This window comes from Phaethon aethereus (genome assembly GCF_964289735.1).
Source record: "Phaethon aethereus genome assembly, chromosome: 6".
Lineage (NCBI taxonomy): Eukaryota > Metazoa > Chordata > Aves > Phaethontiformes > Phaethontidae > Phaethon > Phaethon aethereus.
Window position 1 is genome coordinate 30,249,408 of NC_138580.1, and position 27,955 is coordinate 30,277,362.

The 27,955-nt window shown below is 40.7% G+C and overlaps 1 protein-coding gene across 1 annotated transcript in view; it reads right to left on the reverse strand.

Annotated features, from left to right (window-relative positions):
• Window positions 1-22,111, reverse strand: part of BMPR2 (bone morphogenetic protein receptor type 2) — a 100,706-nt gene extending 78,595 nt beyond the window's left edge. Inside the window, exon 1 of the mRNA XM_082001353.1 lies at window positions 22,028-22,111. Within this exon, the coding sequence (XP_081857479.1) occupies window positions 22,028-22,103 (76 nt within the window). The 5' untranslated portion in view covers window positions 22,104-22,111. The remainder of the gene's footprint in view (window positions 1-22,027) is intronic.
• Window positions 22,112-27,955: the final 5,844 nt, after the last annotated feature.

Consider the following 27,955-nt stretch of genomic DNA (forward strand, 5'->3'; position numbering starts at 1 on the left):
CAACAAGTGAAAATTAACATTTGCTTCCAGTTAGCTGCCTAGCTTGCATACGAGTCCTGAAGTTTTCACTTTGCCCTACCTGCTACAAGAGCATCAGAAACAGGGACTACATTTCTCAACCACTGTAATGCAGAGATTCTGTCCTACCAGATGACTATCTGTAGCTGAAAGGATTTAAAGTATTTTCTAGCTATGATGCACAACTTTTGTATATATTCAATGAAGGTAATTTACACAAAATTGTAAAAAATTTTACTATCCAGTCTTATCTAAAACATGAGCCATGACAAGTCAGAAAAAAAAACCCTATTATTTCTTTCAGTGGTATATATTAGCTCTGAAACCAACTGTTTTCTGTGGGATAATAGCGTGCTTTCCATGAAATCATGAAGAAATCACAATAGTTAAAGATTAGACAAACAGTTTCTGAAGAATATTCTTAGTTTCTGAAGAATATTTAGGGAGGTCCAGAAGAGTTTGTCTGTGTGCTTCAGTAGCCATTGTGGGGTAGGGGGGAATCTACCTTCAAAACTCATTTCTCTCAGCTTCAACAAAATTTTTGAAAATGTATCATACCCATAATCACTGTAAAAATAGGCAAGTTAAAGAAATACTGTTAAATATTTGAAGTTAACTTAAATCACACACCTAAAAATTTCCACTGATTGTTTTTAAAGATGTACTGACATAACCTAAAGCCAATAAGGATAATACTAGATAATAAATTGAAGTTTGTGGTAACTGAGTATTTGAAAGCAGCAAGAATACATGAGATACTGAAATTTAAGCTCTTCTGAAATTTCCCTTAAAATACAGTTGTTTCTTTCTGCTGAGTTTCTCTCTCATACCTGTCCAAGACAGCTAGCTGCTACCTCTGCCCCATGCTCTGTTCAGACAAGGATATAGACTGAACAGAGACCTGGGAGGCCTATGTAATCCACGCATGAGAGTCACAACAGAACATTTCAATCTGCTAACAAGCCTGTTCTCAGTCAGGTTTTTGCCTGGGGTATGGAGGGTGCGAGCAGGTTTGGAGGTGGAGAGGGAGGACTGTAGTTTTGTTGTTGTTTTAAATAAAGTATTTCAGCCATACCAAGAGTGGTCAGCATACCCAGTTTCTAAAGGAACTTGACTGGAACTGAAGCGACCTTGCCTCCCCAGCCTTGCTAACAATACTTGAGGATTTGTGAATTTCTTCCAAGTTCTTGATAAGCAAAACCATACTAGCAATTATTAGGAATGCTATGACAATCACACATTTTAGTCACCTTATAGACAAAACCAGAAAGCTCTACAAGCTTCCAGGGCTGCAGCACCAGATTATGAAGACAAACCCAGCCAGTACTTCAGAAAACCGGGCCTTCTGGCTGGCTGCCACAAAACCTTTACTTCATTTAAATTCTGCTCCAATTCTACTCTCTCTTATTTCATTGCTTTAGGGAGCTTTCACTTCACAATGAGGGCACCTCTGCCAATCTAGCCCTGCCTCTGTAAATAATTTACTGGTTACAAGATTTCATCATAAGCAGTGACTAGACCTGCAGCATTGGGGAATTTAAAACCTGAGTGTCAAAGTGTCCACTTACCAGAAGCTCCCCCAACAGCCAGAGCCCATCGGTGGCCCTCAGGCAATGTCTGGCTGACCTGGAGCAGGTCTCTGCTTGCTGCAGGAACCACCAAATACATTTCATCAAGATAGAGATGAAACTCCCCTCCAAGAAGGGTAAGTACTCCAACACAACCAGACTAAGCTTCAAATGGAGTACACTGATGAAGCAAGGGGAGGGGGCACTCTACACCGATTCCCCCCCATGTCTTTGAGCTAGTCTCTCGTATACGTTTTAAGATTCATCATGTCTCATGCCCAGGGAAAAGAGTCTCAAGTCAATTAAGAAACATCAAACCTCTTGCTGGCTCCCTTGGAAAAGTAAACTGCCTCATGCAGGCTCTTAAAAATATGGAGAAGGCAAGGAGGTACCTCATCCATGCCAGCTGGCTGTACCCCTTCACCTGCATAAGCCATTAAAAACTGTACCACTGTATTCACAAGAGGAATGATGACAAGAAAACATTTACTCCCCCTGTAAAGGCTCTTAAAACAATCTTTTATACAGAGAACTAGTTGTCATGGGGCAGTCCCAGAGAGAGAACGCAAAACTGTCTCTCCACAGGGACGTATGGTTTCATTATTTGAAAGCATGGCTGCAAAACTCAGAGCACTTGCAGCTCTGAAGAAGTTTATGCTCTGCATGAAGACGTGTAACCTGTGAATTGATCCACTAAAATCACCCAGCTGAATACAAGTCCTTCTGCTTACAGAGCAGGAAGCAAGACAGAGCGGCCACTAGAATACCGTTCTCCACAGCTGGCAACTTCTTTGAGAAGCTGCAGAATAGCAGTAAGGTGAATTCTCCACCATTAGATAATGGAGTGCTTATCTTCTTCAAAAAAATGTTGCCAGGAGTTACAGATTTCTCTTTGCAAACACCATAAAATTACAAAGTATTGTATTTATTTTTTTTAATTTATTATTAATGTTACAAAACAAATTCAAGCAGAAAGAAAGTTTTCATCAGAATTGCAAGAGTGGAAGGCACAATGGCAATTCAGCTCAAAGAGGTTATAAATATTTGCATTAACATACTAGGTCTGATTTGTCATTGGCTTTTTATCGTGAATTCGTTTTGTTGAACTGACCACCACCACAAGTATTCCTGTTTTATTTCATCTTCACATTATTTCAGCTCACTATGTTCACATACATAACCTGAAATTCAAGTTTTAGGACCTCTTCTAACCTAATTGCATTGTTAACCATCTTCTCAATGTTAGCCAATTAAGGACAGCATTGAGGAACAGTTGGGTTGACATTATTTATATTTACTTACTTTTAATTTAAATTGAAAGGGGAGGGAATAATTACATTTATTATAACCAAGCCTGGAACTCTGCCTGTAATTAAGGATCTTACACATCTTAGAACAACTCTATTTTTGGTTGCTTAAGACATTTGCCAAACTATCAGTGTGGTCACAGATTTCATACAGCAAGTGTTTTTCTACTATTTTACTTACAAGTTAAAAACAGATTCTGTTAAAATGATGCTGTCATGTCCAAGAGTAAGACTAGAAAAAAGAGCTTGTGAAGTCCGTATTAAAATACTTTCTGAAAGTACTCTGTTGACAAATTCTAAAACTGGAAGAAGCTGAATTTAAGATGTGGCAGACGGGCTGCCTCATACCAAGGGTGTGGCTTTTGGTTGGTTTGCGGCTAGCTCTTTTTTTCTTTTGGGGAAGTGGAAGGGGAACAGAGGGAGGACTGCTCATTTTCTTGACAAAGTACCAAAATTATAGGCCTCTGAAAAACTTCAGAAGAGGTTGTTAGTTTTGAAACTCAATTTTTCACAGACCAGCAGCACTGGACATGCTCTACAGTCTCTCTAGGACATTGGATTGTTGCACATGCTGCTACCATAGGCAGGTAAAAACGCGCTCACCTGCTTTATGAATGAGCTGAGCTTACCTTCAGCTCCTCCTCCAGCAGCCAAGCACCTACTCTGGAACTAAAAGCATGACTCTCTAAGCTACTTGCTCTTGTCTGGGAAGCACACAAAATAAACCAAAATTCTAAGAATGCTAATCTGTGAAAAAGAAGAGAGAAGACAGAACACAGGCCAGTAAAGTAGCAGTGGTGCCGCTGCTCAGAGAAGCAGACAAAAGCAAAAGAGGTCAAAACCAAATGAAAAGATCAAAAGCCAGGGAGAAGATGCAACTGAAACAGAGGCATACAGCAAGAGATTTTTTTCTCCTTTTAATGACATCTTATTTTCTATATCTAAATAAATGTTTGGGGTTTTGTGTTTTTGGGGGGTTTGGGTTTGTTTTTTTTTTTATTTTTATTAATTGTGTCCATATCCTTATTGCAGGCAGCTCTCACCAGGATATCTGTATGCAAGACAGCTGTAAGACTGATTTTTCAGTCTCTTCCCTCTTCTTCCTTAGGACTCTTTCCTGGTAGTCAGTGGAGTTAAATGTCAAAAATTTTAAGAACATTATTAAATGCCCCTCTAATTCATCCAAAGATATTGATAAGATACAAAATGTCGTATAAGGAGGTTCAGCATTACAGAAGAAGTTTCAATACTTCAAGGGAAGAAGTCTTTGCAAATGTTATCAGACACTAAAGTTTCTAGCAGGGCACATTTATGGAACCAAACAATCTTCCAACAAGACAAGCAATAATTTCCAATCTGAAACTAAAAGTCACTTCTCCAATAGGATAAAAACACTTGGGCGGAACTGGGAATACAAGAATTATCCAGTGGCTACAGGATAAGCCTACAAGTGCAGAAGTCAAGCAGTACTCCACCAAAGACAACCAAAGACGATTTGAGGCAAGCCACTTTGTGCCTCAATTTGTCATCAGAAAAATGAGTAGTTAACACAGCCTTATCCCACAAGGATGTATTCCCCTCTTGTTATTAGCACTCACAATAATACAGACTAAGAATTCTATTATTCTTTAGCATTCATGAGGATAGCAGTAGCAGGGAGTATTTGTTTTAAAGGAAACAAAAGTTTACAGCTGTTTCATTAATGAAAGTGCTCATCCCTGGCAAGGCTTAATCTTTCACATGAGAAAGGACTACATGGAGTCCTAACATTTAACTGAACAGAGAGATCTCAATGCTTCAAATCCCCGGTTTTAAGAGACAATTCAGCTATTTCAACAGCTAGCTTGTATTTGTATTCAGTAGTATTTAGTGAACTACACCAACAAACAAAAAAGGTAAGATATAATGTATTTTTAATTAATACATTGGTTCTCTGAAGATTATTCTCTGTTTCATACCAAACTACATACAAGGGAAACAGAGCTGAGAGAAGGAACATGATCATACTATGGCACAGACAGGTAATTACACACAAACTGTGCGCATGTCAGGCTAACATCAAAAGTCAACTACTTAGATTTATAAGAAATCTACAAAGACTTTAAGCAGAAAACAATTCCTCTCTGTCCAACCTTTTCAGCGACTAACACAAATTTGATTATTTTTTTTTAATACACTTAAAGTGGTCTTTATTACATAGCTCTTGTGAGGACGATTCATTCTTCACAACAGTCTTAATGCCCAGAGCTTCAGCTGTTCAGCCATGGAGGAAGGAATTAGGAAGGAAATTAGGAAGGAAAAAAGTTTGTCTCCGATTATGTTATCAGCATTCTTGCACCTCACTAGCATTTCTAGTGCTTGCAAGCAGTAAACTAGTGAAATAACCTGTTCTGTTACAGATCTCTTACCTTTTCATCTATGAACCAATATTATAGCATACATTCTTCTGTTTTCATCCGCTATTCATCTGTATGCCACAACAGATTTCGATCCTTTCCTACTGTACTTTTTCATTAATACAGTTTGAAATCTGAACCTTGTTAGCATGTTTCTCTCACAGTAAAGAAACTGCAGTTAAGTGCCCATAGTCCATTCCTAATGGTTTTAATATGGCAATAGTGTAAGGTTTGGCAACTAGCGTATTTTAATCCAGGAATTTAATAACACTACATCCTCCTTTTTGGAACTTGGATGCTAAAAGTTCCAAACGTCCAAAGATGACTTAAAATGTTGTCGCCAAAATCATTAATTTTTAAGACCATAATTATCCTGCTCACTCTCTCATACATATAATGAGCCTTAAGAAAACTTACAAAGCTCACTATTAGCAAAAATAATGTCTGTTACAAACAGGAAGGGAATGGAAACAGTTGATTACAAGACAAAAAATACCGACTACTACCTTAAAGTTTCATCATTGTATATATAGCTTAAAATTTACCAAATTCTGCTGAGAAATTGTCAATATCTGAGTAAATCCATATAATCCACTTTTATTGATTCTCAGATAGGAGCCCACTGGACTCCCTCACAATAAACTCACTACTTGAGATGTGAAAAATAAATAGCTTCAGAAAAGGTTAACAGAAAATGGTCTTAGGGTTTCATATGCTCATTTAAATGTCATTTGTGTCTAAGAGTTTCTTAAAATCTACAGGGAAGGCAGGGCTCAGAGTAATTTTACATATACTAGTCTTAGACACCAAAACATTCCAGCAACATAACTGGATAATGCTAAAGCTCAAATTACCTCTTCTCTCTCCTACGCAGGCAGAACAGGCACTTGGAGAACATCTGACAGAAGAGGGAAAAAAAGGGAAAAAACACAAAAGGAAATACACTAGGATGAGAAAAAGAAATGAGAGTAATGAAATTTCAGCAATGTGCTCATGTCCCTACACTTTGTTCTTACTTGCAATAAAAAACCAAGGATACTCACTGTCAAAAGGAAAGCAAAAAAAAAAAAGTTACATAGGGAATGTTCTAGCTTACTGCTGCTTCTAAGAAATGCAGTCTGTCAAAGTACAGACACTTGCATTTACTAATTTAGAAATAGATACAGCTTGAGATTAGAAATTCACTTTCATCTAAAATAAGGAACACGCACCATGCACCTACTAAATAAGCACCACATTTCTGCTCAATCATTAAAATACATTGACATAGTTGGGCAATTGTACACACTACCAAAAAAACCTATTCAGTCATTTGTTCAGCTGTCTTAGCCATTTATTAAGCTTCACAGGAGCAGCTCAATCAAACAGACAAAGAGGATGAGTGGATGATACAATGTGGCCTGCTTGGGGTAACAAGTCAAAGAAATTGAGAGTTCAGGAATGATTATAAAAAATTCAGTTTAACTAAGCAGAATTCAAAGAGCAGTAAGGTAAAATGCAAGGTAAAAAACTCCAAAATATATTTCAAATGAAAATGTTTTTTCTTTTTAACTATTTGTATAGAATTGGAACAGAGTAGCTAATAGTGGTAAGAAATTAATAAACATTTCTAAACCTTCTAAAAACAAAATTTCATTAGAAAAATTGGTATCTCTAATAGTTGTATATTTTGTAATAAAATCACTACTTTTCACAACTTCTCTCCGTAAGTGTAGTTTTAGTAAGGACAATGTTTTCACAACCAGCTTTCAACTATGAGATGTCTCAAAAAAAAAAATCAGTTTGGGATCATAATGAAAGAAACCCAAAATGGTGAAGTGGACGGCAATAGGCCGGGAGCCAGCAAACCAGAGATCTGTTCCTCTTTGCTAGCGGCATGCTAAGCAACAGCTAGATATTTCATCTCACTATGGTCCTCCTTCCATCCGTTGTCTATATAGTTTGTAAGTACTCTGATGCTTTTCCTTAATGCTTTTTTTTTTTCTTTTAAGCATCTGTACTTGCAATAATCAGTGGTGTGCACAGCACAAGTTCTCAAAACACAAATGGTGTCTCAGAACAGAAAATCCAGTGAATGAGACTTGTCTCCAGCTCCCAAAAAAACCCCAACATTTATGGCTACTTAGACAATTGCTTAGAGGGGAAAAGCAGCTATTTTTAACTATTTTGCTTAGTGGCTGCACTTGAGGGAGGCTCCCGTTTCCTTTCTTCGTCTTATGTAGCAGACGTAACTACTATTTCCTTTTCCTTCAGCTGCTTTTACAAAATATCTGGGCTTGCAGCTTGCAACCATGCACTGTCTTCAATACCATCACAGGTTCAAAGCACAAGCTGAATACTGCTTCCAAACCAACTTCTGCCCTGAAGGGCAGCAGGCAACTTTACCTTTGAACGCATCTATTTCTGTTCCACACAGAAATAGCAAGTCTGCATTAGGCAAGGCCCTGAACATGAACCAGCAGGCCAGGAGTTCCAGATTTAAGCTGCTGGTGTTTCATGCTGCTGGTGCTCCCACTAGTAAATGTAAAGGGGATGCAGCTCTCACACAAACATATTTTGATTGTGCTGCTTAAGTACTACTACTCGGTGTGATCATTTGCACTTGAGACAATTTAACTCAAGCACAGGAATCTGTAGAGACAGACAGCACTGTAGGATTTGTCAGCTCGTGATGACCAAAAGCAAGCATTTGGTGGATCATTAAAGAAGAATTTAAGAGCTTCTCTCTAGGAGTATCACTGCTGAAGACCTAGGTAACTCTGACTCTAGTTTAATTCTGTTTATTTTAAGGCTATGAGAGGTTTATTATACTATGCTAAAACAAGTCTCCTGCACTCCTTAACAGAACTGGATAAATGCTACCATATGCCAGGTATGGGACAGGAGAGAGGAACTCTATCTTTTTCCTCAAATGGAGACTTTTGAGATGAGGACAGTCTTTGTATTCACATTTGTATACATTTAGTGAATAAAAACCGGAAGGATAGGAAGGGCAGAGCAAGCAAAGGCTACCGCAGTTCTAAGCTAACTTCCAAAGCCTGATCTCATCAGTCTTGCACAATACAACTCTAAATACAAAGATGACAATTCAAAATAATTCTAGCAGAACTACAAGGAAAGGTATCTGCTATCACACTGCTGACTAGATACAGATCTCCAAAAGAGCATGATTTTCTTTTTGAACTGTCACACGCCCCCTTCCTCCTCCATACAGTAGTTGACACCAAGAATAATTTTGGTTTTCTTCTACACATAGTGAAAAAATGTTACCAGCCTGCCTTTCAAAAGTCCTTGAATACTCTAATAAAATGCATTATAGGAGAAATAGTTTGGAAATCTCTGGCATGGAACCTATATATTCCCCAAGGACTGGAATAGCCCTTCACACAATTTTACTCTAACTGCCCCCCTTCCCAAAACTTAGCCAAAGCTTCATAGGATTCTTCCGAAAGCATTATTTAAATATATATCTGAAATCACTTCCTTAATTACTGACTCAAGCTCATGCATGTTTAAAAGAAGTTTAGCAGATGAGGCACCTCTCATGGGCTGTACTGAGCCAAGTTTATGTAGGCAATGACTGTCCTATACTGCCACTAATCTCGCCCCACTGCATTTCCCCCAGGACAAATTATACATTCACAGAGGATCTGTTGTCTGTCAATCAAGATTCTCAGAGTTTGTGTTCTGCAAGACAATAAAAGTAGAAAAATCAAAAAGCCCCACTTTTAGTAAGCATATCAGAAGAGCTGGGGAAGCTAAGCATTCCTTTAGGGAAGAATAAACTTCAGTCTTTTGCACTTCCTTTATGCATCCCAGATGATCTGAGCACTTATCAAAGATCTCTTTAGTAACATGATACAACTCATTTCTTTTCATTAAAGCAAAGAAATGCATAAAACAGCAGTGTTCAAGTGTAAATAAGAAAGTTTTTTTACAATAACTGAAATAGGAGAATAAGTGAAAATGAAGAAGAGATAATACCAAGAAAGAAGCACACATGAAGAACCACCTCCGAACTGAGGGATATAGCATCAAAGGGGAAGATAGAAGCAGGAAGTTCTGCAACTGTGAAAGTCTATTCTCTGCAAGAACTTGAAATTACCTCTTTTTCCAATAAATGAGGGAGATATCCTGCAGAGAAATAATACTTCATAAAAACTGTCACAATTATGCACAACGCAGCTGAATTAAGGTCAGACAGATAGTTATAACAATGACATTTTTTGGTTTTATATCACTGATTTCATGTTTGGCTTTATTGCTCTGCTTTTAGGTAATTCTGGTTTTGCTAGTGAAAACAAGACTACAGGATTATGCTTATCCTCTGCTAAATACAACATTTGCAGCTTCCCTTCTTTAAGTGCTCCACTTGGATCTTAAACTGCGGAGGGATTATCATCTCCTGCTCAAACAGGACAATTGACAAAGGAGAAGGAATGATGTCCACAGAGCCAGATAAGACAACATATGAAATTACAGCTTGAGTTTACTGTACATGAAATATTTTGCAGCAACTTTGCATATGCATGCTCCAACTTCTTTCCAAGAGCTATCTTACACTTATTGCAGGCTAGGATCAGGTATACAGGCAATCAAAGCAAATGAGTTGGCACACTAGTTTCCATCTGAAATGATCCTGTTCCTTTACATCTCTTTATTCATGAGTTCTTAACATTTATCCTCAAGCTGTCAAAATGCATCTCATTGCTTGTGCATCCTATAACATCAGGAACATCTGCTACTCACTTTTTGTCCTCACATCACCAAGAAAATACCTTTCCATGATTTCCTCAACAGCTCCGCCATTTTTCCCCAACTAGTTCTGGTAGCATATACATAAAATCAAGCTAACAAATCCAGCAGAACTAATCAAACTGGGCTCAGCTTGTGCTACATCACACTTTACCTTTGAATTTTTATATGCCTTAGAAGTAGACACATCCCCTTAAAAAAAAAAAAAAATCTCTTTCCTTGGAAACCTTGTTTGAAAAAGTCAAAGCTCACTCTATTAGTCTTCAGTTAAAGGAGGGACAGGAGTCTCTATCAGTGTTTCCTAATACTTTTTGCTATAACTAGATAACAAGCTTTTCCTTTAATCAAATATAATTAACCATAAGCACTTCGTTAAACCGTTTCTTTCAAAAACCACCACCCCTATGAAATAAGAAAGAAACCAACATTCTGCAATCCAGAGAGCTTCCTTTCAAGTCAAGACCCTTAATTCTAGGAAGAGCATTGCCCGTGATCACACTGAGCTCCTGAGTTGCCCTTCAGTGTGCCCACCACAGCACATTCTTTAGCTGCAAGGTCACTTTTAAGAAGGTGATTAGCCTTCCTTGTTTGGTACAGGATGAATGATGCTCTCGTGCCTGTCTAGACTGAAACTTGATGGAATGCAGTTACCTCTGCACCCTGTATTCCCACACCTCATGGAAGTGAAGCAAGACCCACTGTTATCAATTAAGCACTGAAACTAACTACTTTATGTAACTGCCACAAAGGAATTTACTACCAGATTCCATCACATACGTCATCCTCATTTGTTACTACATATTTCAGCTAAAAGTAATAATTGTTTGTATGTGGCATTCCTAGATTATTTTAAACTATTTAGTTGCAATTATGTGTTGAAAGCACATGTTAGTAACATAAAAGTAAATTCATTACATGCTCATTCTAACCATTCTAAAAAGAATAATAAAACCCAGGGCGGAGAAGGGTGGGCAAATCTAGGAAAAGAATCAAAACACAAATACCTTGTCCTGTAATAACACTGGTAAACATCCAGACAGGATGTCTAGTTTTATCTGGAGAAGCAAGGATATTGCAACAGGCTTACTTCTTAGTGTTTCCTTATAGTCGCACTAAAATGCCTGATCTCCAAATCTGTGTCAAGTTCAAAAAACTAACTGTAAATTTGTATAAATGAATGAAGTATTCAGAACACTGGAATACTAAAAAGTCTGGAGGGATTACACCCAGCATCTTGTATAATATTTGAAAACAGAATGTAACTGTACTAAGCTCCATTGTCCCAAAGTGATTCTGGTTTTAAGCTTATAGTATGAACACAAAAATATGTGAAAAAAGCAACAATGAGATGCTCAATAACTGGCATCACTTCAGCACAGAAAGTGAAAAGTGACTTATTTAATACAGAGCATTCACATAAATTTTCATTTTCCCCATCAGTAATCAGATACAGAAGACAAGCTAGCTGATACAGTAAGAAGTTCAGTATTTAGAATTATCTTGATTAACTTCAATTAGCAGCCTTGCTAAAGGCTGTTGACGTCTTTTGTTTGGTTTTTATTTTGCATTATATGCACGAACATATTGCAGGAAGATTGGAAGTGATATATAACAGCGTTGTTAAATGTATGTTGAATCCTGGTGTCTGAAAACTATGGATTTAACTATATTTTAAGATTTGAAGTTGGCAGAAAAGATACCATATGCACGACAAATACACTGCCAGCAAAGTGGAGCCGTACTTCTTGTTGTTAGTAGCAAAGCAACATTAAAACATAGGCATAGGCACTATTTGTAAGCTTCATAGCCATTCAATCACTTAATTTAAGCATTACCTAAGACACTGCACTGATTTTCACAAATATTTAACAACAATTTTACAGAAGATTAATCCTAAGCAAATGCAAGGAGGCAAAGTCATAAAAGGATTGAGATTCTATGCAAATTCTTCTTTCCGCTAGTACAACTGTGGATTATTCGGGTTCTTTGTATAAAAATATGCTCAGTAAAGTTTTGCATTACTTGTCACATAAAAATATTTTTTAAAAGTTAAAATTTTAGTTTTCATCTGTTTCTTTACATTCCCAGCAGTTCAAACAAAAATCTGTTACTGCTATTCTCATGGGTACCAGTTACACACAGTGATGTTCAGAAACAATTCGGGGGGGCATATTCCAGATTTACTAGCAATTCCAGATGCTTTCTCACTCCACTAGTGCAAGCTTCTTTCTGTAACAGGACATACAGAAAGAGTTAAGAGTGCAACACACATTGCCCTGTGTCCTACACACAGTTCACCATTCTTCCCAATTGGTCCCTCAATTTTTGATGAGAATCTTAATTAACTTTGGAGCTTTTTGACTTTTCCACGTATCTTCTTCCCTCATTACTGGATCACCAACTCTGTTCACAGTTTTGTTTACACCATGTTAAAAGCACATGTTTTATTCCTCTGCATGCCTTATTATGCTCTCAGATCAGTTCTTTTGTTACTAACCCTCCTCCCAGCCTTCCAGTTGAGAAAATCAAGTTGTTGTCCATGATGCCCGTGATATCCATCACTGACCATATCTGTCTCCTTTTGCAGACCTTCACTTGCTTCAAGATGAAGGATCTTTTTTTGATGACTGCTTCAAAGTATATGACATCGGAATAGTTGCTTTCACTTTTTAACTCTTTCATTCATCATCAGGACCCAATTCAACACCCTTTTTATTGCATTCCCTCTTAAACACCTCTAGATTACCACAGTGAAGCGACTTCCGCTAAGAATATGCTTGCCAGTCTCATATATTATGGCACTGCTTATTACTCAAGCGTCTTATGACCTCACTGTTTTTTTTTTCCCTGAACATGGGAAAGGGAGAAGAAAATATTCTTGCATTTTCAAAGTGAAACCATTAAGTTGTTTGAGTTATTATATTATTATTGTATCACTAGTCTTCCTCCTAATTTTGTAAATTCATTTACTATTTTGTGTCATACTTGGATTACATATTCCTGTGCCCAAAGGCCACATCTTCAATTTTAAGTAGCGTTATGTAGTCTGCATACAGATTAGTAAAATAATAATTACAGTTTTGCTTTTTTGCACAGAAACATTCTATTGCACTACTTCGTATAATAAAGGAGGCTAAACTTGCTGACAGTTTCATTAATGGTATTACTTCTCTAAGAGGAAACAATAAAAGCAAAGAAAGTCTCTCTATTTGCCATTTAAGATGTTTCTAAGTTTGCACTGAAAAATTCAGAAAAAAATATTTACTAGATTTTAAATTTTTAGCTAAAACAATGCTAAACAACTGTGGCCAAATAACTGTGTTCTGCTGCAACAGCATTAACTACTACAGACTAAATTTAACTAAAATTTAATTAGGCCAGATTCATCTTAGTATAACTAAAAGAGAAATTATTTAACAGGTCCTGGTAGAATGTGCATGTAATTAATAAGTGTAAAGTTTACTAGTCACACAAAATAAGCTGCTTATAAGGATTTCTAGGAAATTATGAACACCAAGCAAACAGCTAATTTGTTAATATTAAAATACTAGGTTTTAGCAGTGAAGCAGATTTGTGTGCTCAAATCTTGGTAACATACTGAGTACATAAGGAGATATGCACATATACACACTCATATGTATCACAAGTTGTCTTCATTGTATATGTGCAATACACACTAGAATCAGGGATTTGCATATGTTCTATATGAAATTGTTTACAGAGAGATCCAAATACTGCTGCAGTGGGCATGAGAAATCATTTACCCCAATTTAAGGGGAAATAAACTGGTTTTGCATTTTTTTTCCCACTCAGATTCAGAGAGTCATTCATCCCAGCTTGCAAAGCAGAGTAAGAACAGCACAGAACGCTGGAACAAGTTCTTCCACTTCTTTGCGAGTCCTACTAAAATATCAGCAGCAAGCCCTGCAAGACAGGAGCATGCGCCCTGACCCAGCGTTTGTCTCCTGTTACGGCTGGCACAGCCCAGGCCTGTGTGGCTATTTCAATCAAGGCAGCTGCTCCAGCTACAGCACCCTGGCCTGGGCCATTACAGCTAGAAATAAAGGAAAAGAACTTTAGACATGCAAACGTAAGAAACCGACACCGTGGTGGCATCCGGACGAACTTCATTACAGGGTTGCTTTTATCCTTCTCTGATTGCAACTGAAATTGTTTTAATACAGAAAGATTGTTCTTGGGCTAAGTGCCTGCTTTGCATATATATGGCTGTGCCACAGTCTAACTAAAAAGATAGGTGCTACAATTTTCTTACTACAATCTTAGTTTTCTTCAGCTTACTATATTGGCTCTACATATCATTCATATCTCAGACAGCTAAATATAATGAAAATTCATATTTAAGAACTAGTAATCATAAAAAAAACCTTCATCTCAGCCAAGAAGATCCCCTGTCTGCAAACAGATGTTGAAAAATAATTTCTAGGGTTTAGGTTTTAAAAAAATAAAAGGACTGGCACAGTTCACAGCATATAGTACATATCTACAGTGTATAGTATGTCCGCACCAAGATTTTTGCAACTTAGAAGGCATAGGGACACAAAGCCCCCCAACTAAATCAGCTTTACTGACTTCTCTCAAAAGGCTAGCACCAGGAGGCAGGATTAATTTTCAAGTAGGTTCAGGAACAAGCCTACTACAACAGAACCACCCCATCACTAACAAAAGCAAACATTTTTTAGTAGTGGACAACTAAACATACCCCTGTAAGATCATTTAATACAATCATTTCTATAGAAAATAGTGAACAGTAACATGACCCGTTACTCTTCCTGACACATTTGTCAAGTCTAACAAATTTCAGAATAGCAAAGGATTGTGGATTAGCTTAAATTCTTGGAAAACCAAATTAAGTTTCTCTAATATGGAAGGTCGAGGAGTTTTGTTCCAAGTATCTGTACCCATGCTACTTTGGTTACAGAAATAAAATGTTTTATTTTTTAACAGAAACCAAGCCTGGTAAGGCAAAAGTCAGAACAGTAGAGCATGTTTAGTCAGTCATTCTGGTCACTGAACTATGTTAAAGCTTCTCACACCAGGTGAACCTGACCTTTGTGACATATGCAGAGGAAAATGTACTTCACACCAAGAATTATGAGCTTGGGAGACGACACTGCCAAAGCCTGATACTTTGATATCAATTAAGTGCTGTATTCTGTAACATATAAGTTAAGGAATCCTATTAACATGTGACCTACGATTATACTTTCAGTCATCTCAAAGAAAAAAAAAAAGGCCTCTTGCCCATATTTTCTTAGACCCATCCTACTTAAAACTCGAACTAGAAAATGTATATATCGTAAAAGAAGGACTATAAACGTAGTATCAGCTTTTGGCTAAACATAATAGTAAACACTGCTGCTTGCACTACCTAGCCCACTTGCCAGTAACAGTACAGCAGCTCGGAGGTTCGCTATACCACTAGCTGTGTCATTGTCTGCCATTTACTCCAACCCAGGAGGTGACAGTACATGCCTTCCCGTTTCTCCTGCTTAAACACAAATAAAAAACCTATTTTTCATGCACTTCACAAGTATAATATGTAACAAAACATTCAAAGAGACCACAGGAAAAGCGTTAAGTTATGGTACCATTGAAAAAGATCATAAGAAAGTTTAATGTGTGAGATATCTGAACTAAAGCTAAGTATATACACAGGATAGTCAATTAAATCCAGTTTTGAAAGTGTGAAAAACCATGCATACCATAAACTGCAAGTTACTCATACACATGGCGAAGTCGTAAATGGATGATAGCCATTCAGTAAAGTGATTTGGGCATTGTTTTGGAAGTTTAGTTAAAAAAATTGCCTACTACATTGTCTCAGAAACACAAGTTGTTCCACAAGCAGCGGACTAATTGCCTATAAACATGCCCTTTCTCCCACACTTCTTACCCAACTCCCACCCCCCCCATGAAAGGGATCCCCAATTCTCCCCCAGACCTCCTAAGGCATGCCGAGTGAACAGAAGACAAAATATACTGTGCTTTGTCCAGAACGGTGTACGCACCAACATGCTTGCCAGTGCCTCTGCACTGACCGGGCAGTTTAAGCAGAGAATTACCTGGGCTGACTTCTGCTCCCCTTTCCCCTCAGGAAATCTCTACCTTAGAATTGTCTCCTCTATTCAGTTCCTAGTTTTCATAAAAACAGTAGCAAATTAATCTCTTGAGACTTTTAGCATCTTTCACATGTGGTTGAAATTGGCCAGCAGATTCATAAATTAATGGTGGAGATAGAAGGGTTCACAGATGGCAATGACAGTCTTCTGTGTCCATAGTACCAATTTTTCCCTCCCTCTCTCACCGAAATAAGAAACACAAGAGAAAATACAAAGTACTGAGAGATGCAGAAGGTAGACACCTTTAGAGGTCAAAACAAAAAATGTGATTTGATGCAAACCCAGGAAGGCAATCAACAAAAATGACACACCCCAATGACTTGGAATAAAATGCCATCAGCACCCAAAAACCTTGTGGCTTCCGACACCGAGGGAATAGGAGGAGGGTTAAATGACTAAGTCTCTCATTCATTCTCACAAAAGAGAATAGAAACCCTCAAAACCACTACCTACAACTACACTTTCTTTCTCTCCCCCAGCGCAAAACCTTCATTCCACCACACAACTGCAGGCACTCATTCTCCAAAAAAGTCTGACAAATATAAGACACCATCTCTGTCTGGCTCTCTAATACACTTCGGTTCTCACCCCACCGCAAACCAGGCTGAATCCTTCATTCTTTCAAGTATCTCCTGTCCTGACAGCCTTTCCTCCTCCTGATCGCACACCCAGGCTGACCTCTCCTGTCAAATTCCACTCCTGCTGCGCAGCCCAGCTCCCAGCTCTGCAATTAATAGACCCCCCGAGTCAGGAGGGCACCATCAGATATCAAAGTTTTACAAAGAGCATAACTTTTCAAAAAGTTTTTAAAAATTGCAAAATTTTCATTTTAAAACACTGATAGTCAACTCAAGCTTCCCATCGCAAATTACTGTAGCCAAGTTGGAGACACTAGCCTTCAACATATGAATGTTACCAAGACTGATGTTTACCTGGCAATCGTCTGTGTGCGTACTCCATGCTATATGTTCAGATGGATTAACACATACTTATTAAGGCATCTCTTAAACAATCTTGCATTAGGATAGAAGGAGAAAAAAACTACTACTGTTGCATTATGAAAAACATTATAATTAAGCACTGTAACAGGGCAGACTACCTAGAGAGGCTGTGAAATCCGTCTTAACTGGAGATTTTAGAGATGTTAGACAAACATTGTTATCTATACTTCTGCAACCAGACCACGGAGAAAACAGAAGGGATGTCACTTCCAGCCTTACATTGCTGTGAACTTACATTTCAGAGAAAGAAAAACAAAAAAAGAAAAAAAACCCCAAACAACACTTCAGTTCTCAAACTGATTTTCTGTTTTGCAGACTGTTCTTCTATTTCACTTATTTTTAAATTCAAATTCAAGCAGTGAACAGTTCCACTAAGTCTACAAGCTTAATAAACTTAATACTGAAAACTGGATGCAAGCTATGCACAGATTCCTGTCCTACCCAACACAAAGCATCACCAAATCCATTTTATTGAGGCATAAACATTTTGTTCCCAATGAAACTTTACACACTGCTTGCACATAGCCCTGGCTGGGAAAGTTAGATTTTGCTCAGAAAACGACAGCACATGTTCATAGCACAGCCAGACTGAGTCCAAGCACAATATAGCTCCGGGGACAGTAAGCCATGCACTATATTGTTGGGAATAAAGCATTTCTGAAGAACCTAACATACTGGCTTTCTCATCTCTCTGGTGAACAAGGCAGAGGAAGGTGGTATCTGCCAAGGAAACAATGCCACTGACTATACTGACTACAGACTACTATATTTAATGAAATATAAAAAGGTAGGGTAGACAACAATGTAAAAGCCGACAAATTATTTTTTTAGAGAAGCTCGTAATACATGCTAGAGAGGTGTCTTCAAAACAACCACTTATACGAAGTTTACCATAAGAATAATTTTAAGAACTACAGTTATGCTTCCCTCTTTGACCAGGGTGAAGTGAGGTGTGCCTGCCTTCATCAGAGAAGGACAGGCAGACAATTTAGCCAACCTTTTACATCTGGTTCCTTTGAGGGTAAAAGCATTCATACTGAAGCGAGGTATCTGGGTAACGTCTGTCTCAGGGTTTGAAATTTGGGCTCCTTGGCAATCAGATGAGCGCAGCTTCCATTTCCTCACAGGCTATGCCTTCACCACATGGTGCAGTACAGGAGTACTGAAGTTTGCCTGGGAACTGGAAGCAGCTTAGCTGAAATATCACAGAGGTTCATACAGGCTGATTTACCTAGTGGAAAAAAGGCTCTTCTCAGCGGCGTGAATGGCTCTGTGCAGAATCCTGTGCTTTCACAGCTAAGCTATTTCTTTACACAACTAGACAGTTAATGAAGCCCTAGTCTGGCATATGCGCTTGTGCTTGTGGTTATCCATCAAGAATACCAGTCGTGCCCCTCAAGCAAACAGTCTGTTTCCATCTGCTAGGCTAGTATTTCTGAGACAGCTCCCAAGTCAAACAGAGAAATAAATTTAATTTTAGATTACATCTGAATGAGCCATAAACAATGGGTATAGCTCCAGTAAAGAAGTAGAAATTGGGGTGCAGATAGATTTAAACAATGTTTAATATGCAAGATACATAGAGTCAGTTACTAATTCAAAACACTGAATTAGAAGAATTGAGTTGAATAACCAAAGGAGGCTTTTCCTCATGTCACAAAATTCATATTTCAAACAAATTATGTTGAGACACTGAAACAACTTTAACTGGCAAGACAGAATTGGATAAAGAAGCTTCAGTTCATTCATTTTAGTTAATAATTAAAATTATCATTAAAAAACCCACAAACTTAAATCCCCATCCAATGCCATTCAAACCAAAAATTTTGTGGCCCTGTTGAACCACACAGATACCGACTTATTGAAAGACTCCCAAAGGTAGAAGGATATTCTGTTTACTTTCATTCTCACTTTATACTTTCCACAAATAATTTACACAATAGACAATGGAATGCTGTCTACCCCAGATAGGTATAAAGAAGGAAAAGTGGTTTAGTATTGCATGTCACAGAAGGCAAGCAAGTGAAATGAGGCAAGATTACATCTTTAATATCAGGTCCATATGAACACCCAAACAAAATTCTTTAGCAATACTGGGGAACAGCAGTTCACCAATTGCCTCTTCAGGCACAACACTCACAATTAATCCATCCAAATCCTCTAAAATAGAAAGGCATATAAATGTCTTATAGTTCTAAACAAAAGATTGAGAAAGAGGTATTTCAAATTGTTTGGGAAATAAAGAACAAAGTGGTACAAGCAATTTTTTTCCACTGTAACTTTCTAAACCCCTCAAATTTTTACCTAAGACTAGTATAAGCAAAAAGTCCTTACTGCAGCATTTCTCTTTATAAGGAGTAATATATGATTTAAATACAGACTTACCAGATACCTGTTAAGATTTTAAGGAGGAAGCCGGTAATATTTTCCCCCTAATAATCAGCAAATAATTCTGAATCTAAACATAGTTCTTTATTATATCTTCAATTACCAATGTAAGGGAAGAACTACCTTCTTTCTTCATTAATATACCCGATTATGAATGAAACTGTCATCTACAGCCCCATTGTAAGATTTTTTTTTTTTTTGCCGTCTTCTTCATGCATCTTTACATCTTTCCTTTCCTGCCCATCGTAAGCCCAGGTCTTTGTGGAGCTCTTTGCCAAGGAGGTCCAGATATTCTCCTCCAGAAATTTACAAACCTGTTATGAAAATACTTTCCCTCTGATGTTATGATTTTGCATTTATAAAACTAAATTCTATACACTGCTGAAATAATATCCATTCACTAGCCAGAAATAAGAATTAATAGGGGTTTTCGATGCTACAAAGGCAGCATTTTCATTCTGATGGGAGTGTACAGTTCATACTTTGGGGGAGGGGAAGAGAAGAAAGAGTGTTGGCTCTTTCATGAACATAAAAGGGCAGAATTACACATTAGTGTAGCTTCCCCATGTGTAGACATTTTTTTTCTGAAATGCACTGTAAACTTAAAAACAACCGTTAGTTACTTTAACTAAAGCTCAAATCAGCCGTGTAATTACTTTTACAGGGGATTATGACCACGGTTTTTTAAAATGTGGATTACTAAAATTTCACAATTAAGAAATAAATCACAATGAGAAAATAGGTTCCTATTCACAAAACAACCAAACAAGCTGGCATCATTAATACCCTTTTAGCAAGGCAAAACCAGAACTGAAATACTGGGAATGCTGTTGCCAGGTCAGGGCTGAGGTGAATTGGCAAAACCGTGCAAATGGGCTCAACCACACCTGTCCAGCCCTTGGCCTGGTTCAAATCCGTACTCGCTCCTTCAGCAACCCTTCTCCCTCATTGGGGCAGAAAAATCACCAACTCACTGAAGTTTTCAGAAAGGGGAAAAAAAAAGCCTACACTGTTTTAAAAATATATCTGAAAGAAAAGTTGATATGCTGGGCATTCTTGATTCATGTGTGCTTTACTACCAAGACTTTTGACCTTCAGAAGACTCTTCTCCCAGAAAAAGGAAAAATAAAAAAAATAAAAACACGCCTCAGAAACAACCACAGAGACGCTGCAGACATCAATCTAAAATAATGGCAGTCAAGTCTCAGGATGATATAGGCAACATCATTCTTTTCATTTAAGTATCTTCCTGAAGGGGACCTCCTAAAAAGCAAAAGTGATCAAATCGGGGACTATCCAGTCAGAGCGATGAAGAAACTGCCTAAGCGTGTATAATTTTACAGGATTTTCCTCATACTGACACAAGCCTCTTCAACTTCGACAAATAATTCCATTTTAAGACATCACTGAAATGTAATATGGAAACTACCCTCAGCTTGTTGGGTCACCTCAGCAAGATACAGCTATTTTCTTAAAAGGATTCATTCATGAATTATACACATCAGATTACAAAATAACACTTAAAAAAAGGCAAGTACTGCAAATTGTATCCCGTTAGCAAAAAGACAAAGTCCTAGGAGTCTTCCAAAACTACTGGAAAATGCACACAAGAAGAATTGCTATTAGTGCCTAACAAAGCTGGGTAACGCTCAGAAGGCTCCAACATGCTAATCTGTCACCATGACAGAAAACCAAAGGATGCCAGACCAATACACATCTCTCTTCCAATATCACGGCCAAACATCCTATGTACCTGACACTGAGCTTCCAAGCAAAATTAAAAATAGGTCTAGAGTGTCCAAAAATATGAATAAGGATGCTCTTAGCATATAAGCTTCCAACTTATTTTTAGGGGGGAAAAAAAAGTACTCTTCAAAATCTTTCAGCATTCCTCAACAGTGTTTTGTGTTACTATTCTATAATAACAAGTGACAAGAGAAATTACTAAATTTTTGGTTCAGATCTCCCCTCCAAGAAAAAAAAAAATACATTAAGTCTGTTATAAAACTGCAGCACATGTTTAAGGCCCCTAAATGCACCGATGCTGATAAAATTAAAAATGGCTGTGCCCAAAGATCCCACAGCAAAACAGGCACAGCTCTGCTGACGATTAAAATATATATTAAAAATTCCTGCATTACCTTACAAAGGGCGAGGTATGCAAAACTAAAAGATTATATATTTTTCCAAAATTGAAGTAAGTTATTAGACAAGAGAAGCAGATCTAGGCAAAGCATACATCTTAAATGCAGGTCGAGCTCATTGACACAATAAAGCAGATTTTATTCTCCGAGACGCTTAACGTATCGGGATTTCAAAACTTTTATCAGGCTTCGCCGCTGAAATAGATGCACACCACTTTTTAAGGAGACACAGATGTGCCCAAATACCAGCGGACCCCACCCCCTTCCCTCCGCCAAAATGGCTAGTTCGTTACACCCACTGGCTACTTACCAGCCGCAGTGCTGAGCAGCAGGGTGGCACTGGAGAGCAAGAGCACCAGCACAAGGTGCTGCAGTGAGGCAGTCATACCTGGGGAAGCCAAGGATCGAGGCAGAAAGAGGGGGAAAAAAAAAAAAAAAGAAAAAAAAAACGACGAGAAGAATTTCCTCCTTCTGTCGCACAGCCTTCCTCAACTCCCTCGGTTTACAATCCCGTCTGGAAGGGCAAATGGCAGATGAGAGGAGCCGTCTTCGCTCTTACTCCATTACACCCGCCTGCCTTCATGTCTCGGAAGCCGGCACCGCTCCGCGGACACCGGGGAAGCGCCTGCCTCTGCCTCCTCGCCCCGAGGCATCTCCCGCCGCCGAGGCACGGCGGCACGCTCCTGACCGAGCTGGGAACCAAGATTATTTCCTAGGCAGCTTCACAGTGTGGAAGAAACAGCCCGGTGGAGAAGGGGGCATATCCAGACACGAGCCCGCGCCTACAGCAGTGTCAGACAGAGCAGCCACCGCCGGCTGCCCGGGGCAGGGAGAGCACGCTCTAAGGGCTTTCGGCAGAGCCGCGTCCCATCCCGCTCCAGGTCCCGGTCTTCCCGCCGCCCCTCCTCGCTGCCTCACGCGCCCGGGCAGGCGGCGGCGATCCCCTCAGTCCCTCCACGGCCGGGCGCGGCCCCCGCGGCTCTCACGGCGAGGGCTGAAGCTGCATCTCGGCCCATCTGTCTCTCCCGCCGGGCGGGCTCGACCGCGCACCCCCGGCCCCCCGCCACAGAAGCGACACCGCCCCCGGCCACCCCGACAAAGGTGGGGCCCGGAGCGCGGGGCGGCGGGAGGCGAGGCCCCTCCTCGGCGGCTCCAGCTGCGAAGGCACCCGGCTCCCCTCAGCGGGCGAGAGCGCGGCGGAGGCCCTTCCCCGCGCCGGGGGCAGGCGCTCCCCCCTCCTCCGCCTCCCTCCCCTCTCCGAGTTTCCACAGCGCCAGGCAGCCCCCGGCCCGGCCTCCTCCCTCAGGTCTCCGCTCGCCGCCGTGGGCCGAGCGAGGCGCAGCTCGCCAGAGGAACGCCTCAGCGCCTTCCCTCCGCGCCGGGCTTGCCGGCGAGGGGCTGCTCCGCGCCGCTCCGCCTCCTTCCCGTGCCCGCCGCCGGCTGCGGGCGGGAGCCGAGGGCCGGAGGTCCTCCGCCGCCCCGCCGCGGCTCGCGCCCCCTCCCGCCCAACGGCACCAACGGCTCAGCCGGCTCCAGACACAAAGGGGAGTCGCTCCAACTGCCAGCCTGGGCGCCCGGCCCGCCGCGCCACGCCCCCCGCCGGCCCGGCCACGCCCCGCGCCCGCCGTCAGTGGCGGGGCCGCGCGCCGCCGGGCGCCGCGCCCCTGACCATAGAGGTGGGCCTCCAGGTAGGTAGAGAAGGGCCGTGTCGGACAAGAAGGCGGGGCGGCGCCCCGCGCGGACGGGCGGGGGCGTTGGGGCGAGCTGCCCCGCCACGTCGTGGGAGGGGGCGGCCGGTGGGGACGGCGGGCGGCTGGGCCGCCACGGGCTCGGCTGGGCCTGCGGGTGCGCCGGTGAGGTACAGGGCACCGTCAGGAGTAGGAGCGCTGGAGGCAAGGGGTGGCTGTGTGAGCTAGGCCTGGGCCTAGCCCCGGGCCTAGCCCCGCCCTGGCACGGGTTGAGGCTCCCGACGGGCCTTCCCGGGAAGGCCGCGGGCGGCCGCTCCCAAGCAGCATGCGGGAAAAATGTCTGGGAGCCTATCGGCAGGGAAACGAGAGCTCAAGAGTCACAAAAACCACGCTTAACAAAAAAAAAAAAAAAAAAAAAAAAAAAAAAAAAAAAAAAATATCTTCTGCAGGCTCTGAGGTTGCATCAGCTTTGAACTCCATGGCCTCCCTTTCAAAAGCCCGAAGCTTCAGCCCTGTCTTAAACTTAAAGCCCCTGTTGTCGCAGTCCCTGTTGAGCTCCACTGCAAGCACTGGCACTACTACCTACTCCTCCCTCCTTAATGAGCCACCCCTCCTTCCCAGGCAAGTCTGCCCAGCTCAGTACAGCTTCAGCCACCTGACTCTCCCAAGCAAAACCATTATCTGCGTTTTAAATTAAAGAGATACTATGATTTCAAAACAAAGATAAAGCCAAGCCACTGAGCTGTTTGTATGCTTTAACCTTTGCTACATTGCACAGGACGGAAGAGATAATTGAGGCCAACAGCAGATGGGAGAACTGTGACTGGAATTTAGCATTTGATGTTCTGGCCTAGAAAGGCTCTTTCAAGTAAGTTTTACTGGGCATAGCCTACAAAAAGGCTCTTAAAAACATCCTGCACACAGAAGGCACCTCCATATCCGGACCTCTCCAAAGGGTTGATTATGGGAAAAGCTTCCCTGTACCTAAATTCCTACAGCAGTTTCAAGAACGGGGTAGAAGGAATACAAATTCAAAAATCCAATTCCACACCTCAGACTATTAGATGCTACTACATAAAATGGTGTAATTGCAAATCAGAGTTACAGTTTTAGTGATAATAAAAGGCTTCTGCATAACTCCATTCCTTTTTACAAGCTGTAACAGGTGAAACAGATGTAATCCAATTCTTGCATCATCAAGAGAATTATTAAATAAATTCTAATAGGATTTTTATCATTGTGATCCTTCAGAGACATAGTTTGACATTCCTAGGGTCAAGCTGAGTTTATGTGGCTGATAGTTATAAAAATGTTTTATAAGTTTGTTGCAATATCTTTATTTCCAATCTATGCAGATCTAACATGGATATGGGTGAGACAATAAAATATAGAATCCCAGATTGTAATTTGTATTGCCACTTTCCAGAACTGCAACCACATGTTAACCACAGTATCCTTCCTGTTATTTGTGGAATGTGAACTGTCAAGAAATAACCTTTAGAAGGAAAAAAAACAAGCCTAACAACAAACAGAACAGTTTTACTTCCAAGAGAGTTAAAAAAAACCCCAGTGCCGAGTATTTTTGGTGGGCCCAAAACCCAGTGTTGTTTTCTGGTTCAGCAAACACACTGAACTATGCAACATACCTTCTGCCCAGCTGTACCTACCAGTAAAAGAAGCGAGATCTACTTTGTTCACAGCAAACAAGAACCTAACTCTGTGGGTTGCACAGCACTTTCACTGTTTAGATGGTAAAAGAAAATTACTGTAATTTGTTTATGACATGTATCAAAACGTGCTTAGCCTGAAGTAAGTGACAGAATTCTCGTTTTAATTGTTCTAGTTTGGGCTCATTAATTAATACTGGGAGTTCTCCACAAAAAATTGTACAAAACAGATATTCTGCCTTAAAACACTTACTTTTCTTTTTTCTCTCCACAAAACGGATTGGATTTTCCTTCTATGTTTTCCTAGAAAGCAGGAACAAGACATGCCATTTTTAATACAATTATTTCCCCTCAGTTTCACAAAAACCCAGATCCTGATCAAGAAAACACCCCTGTGAAGGCCATGGGGCTATGGATCTGCTTCGCCTGAGTGTATTAGTCCTTGGACTAATCTCCCAGACTTGCAATCCCAGCGGTTTGCAAGACTTTCTCCCTCTTCCCTACCATATTTTGAATGTTGAAAAAGACCTTCTCCTCAAGGGCCAGGTCCCTCCTAGCCCGATGCAATTGCAAAGGCTGCGAAGGGCCCCTGGCTGTGTACCGATGCTGGGCTGCAGAGCTGGAGCCACTGCACCCCTGTTTCTCTGGAGCTGGCGTGGGCAAGGAGGGGCTGACCCCCACTTCACCACACAGATGTAGGAAGTAATCGCTGCTGTCTAAGCACAGAAGCGGCTTCCTTTTCCCACGGTGGTGGGGGGAAACCAGAGATCTAAACTGTCACACTCAGACTCACTCATTGTTACATGCTTGGACAAGAACATATTTATGATTCTTTCTGTGATACAGTTCTATCAGTAAGTTAGGATTTCGCTAGCCTAATATTCAGCAATGTCAAGTAAGACCCACAGAAAAATACTTAAGATATTGAAGACTTGCAGAGCTGCAGCACAGTAAATGAGTGGTGCAGGTTCAGGTAAGGGTAGGGAGGAGACAAGATAAAACCTGTGTAACTTACCAAGATGTAAAAGAAAATATTCTGACTGAAGCACTGTATTTCCATCAGGAAGAACTTCACCCAGTGAAAGAACAATACGGAAGTTAGTGGAGGCAAGACTGTTAAAAACTAGAGTGGAGAGAAAAGACTTTCTGAAGTAGATGGTCTTTTGCAACCGTGCTCGCTGTCTCCCAATCAGGCAGGGGCCAGGCTGCGCCTGGAGGGCAGTCATGGGGCAGGGGGCAAGGAGGACAGCAGCAGAGGAGCCGGGGTATGGTGGCTGCAAGCTCCTTGAGATGTCAGGCTGATACACACCAAGGCCACCACAGAGCATATGTGTCTTGCCCTTGGGCAAGGGAGCTTTGAACAACACAGCCGCGTGCAGCACATTGGGGCTGCCCTTGTGCTAAAGTGAGGCACTGAGATGAGGAATAAGGCTGATGTGCATCTCAGATGTTTCCCACTGTTGGTCATACTGATGCAGATGCAAACATGTTGATATCACTTGCGAATTCAACACTGTACATAAATGAAATTAAAACATGCCCTTGTTAGCAGCATCCCCTGTAAACGATACATGTTTACTTTGAATCACCTGGAATATGGAAAACTATGAAATACTCTCTTGGAAGCATGAAAAATCAGCGGAAAATAAAATTAATGAAGCATGAAGAAAGCCAAAATGAACTACCAAACAACAGCTTGAGCCCCATTTAATTTTGGAAAGTGCAATTTTCAGGCACTTTGAAAAGATTTCTCAGAGTAGGTTCGCTGTTATCCAAGAGTTTTTCAGCGCTGACGCAACATAACTGTTATCATTGCTAGGACTCGGGGGACTGTTCTTTTTGACAGGGCCTTTCATGAAGTCAACAAATCAGTTTAAAACAAGCCATAAATTATATTTGGCTGCCCATCGGCTTGGCCAGAGTGTTCTCTCAGTGCTGTCCTTAAGTGTGGGGAAAGAGCATAACAACATGGCCCAATGTTTAGCTTTTAGGGGATACTTTGTTCCTAATTTAAGAACAAAGCATCCCCATAGCATTGACTCTGATGCATAAACATATGTTAGAACAGCAATCAAGATGTTCACAGACTTCCCTACAAATAAACACCCCCATTCTGGATCCTAAATAATAGCTTAATAAATAACAGATTTGGTACGGGTCTCCACCATGAATGCCTGCCACTCATTGCTAAATTAGGAGTCTGTCAGCAAGGTCATCTCCCCAATCTCGCCTCCTGTAACAGTACATGGAGAGAGAGGTGGTTTCTGATAGCTACGATCCAAGCCTTATATAGCTCTCTAGATTATTATTAACATCCTGAATTGCAGCCAGAAGGAACTGAAAAGACAATACTGTCTACTTACAGTCTGCTGAGTTAGCAGCTAAAGCTTCAGCCAGTGCAGCCCAACAAGTAATCACTCGCAGACGTCGTTACCCTCGGAAGTATTCAGTTACTTATTTTATACAGATTTTTCCCATCAGTGGCAAATCCGGGGTGTCACACAGAGGCATTAACACACCCCCGTTAAGTCCCCTTGGAGTTATAGGTCAGGCTAGCAAGGGTGGCTGTGGGGAGACTGTAGTTACAGAGAAGTGGGCATATGATAAGCAGAAAGGAAAATGGTGAATCCTTCAGGGACTTTATAAGAAACCTGGACCCAGAAGTACCTTTCTTCAGCATGGACACATTTCCTTGGGAATAGGGAAAGGCACCGTGCCCTTCAGAGCCTTCCCACAACCTACCAGCATCACTTGAACCTTGTCTGAATTACTGTCAGTTTCTGCTCCTTTTCCAGGGCTTGGCTTCATCTTGGGAAAACAGATTCCACAAAAAAGGAGCAGAGAGACATCAAGCTGTGACAGAAGCCCCAGAAAAGTCCTTTG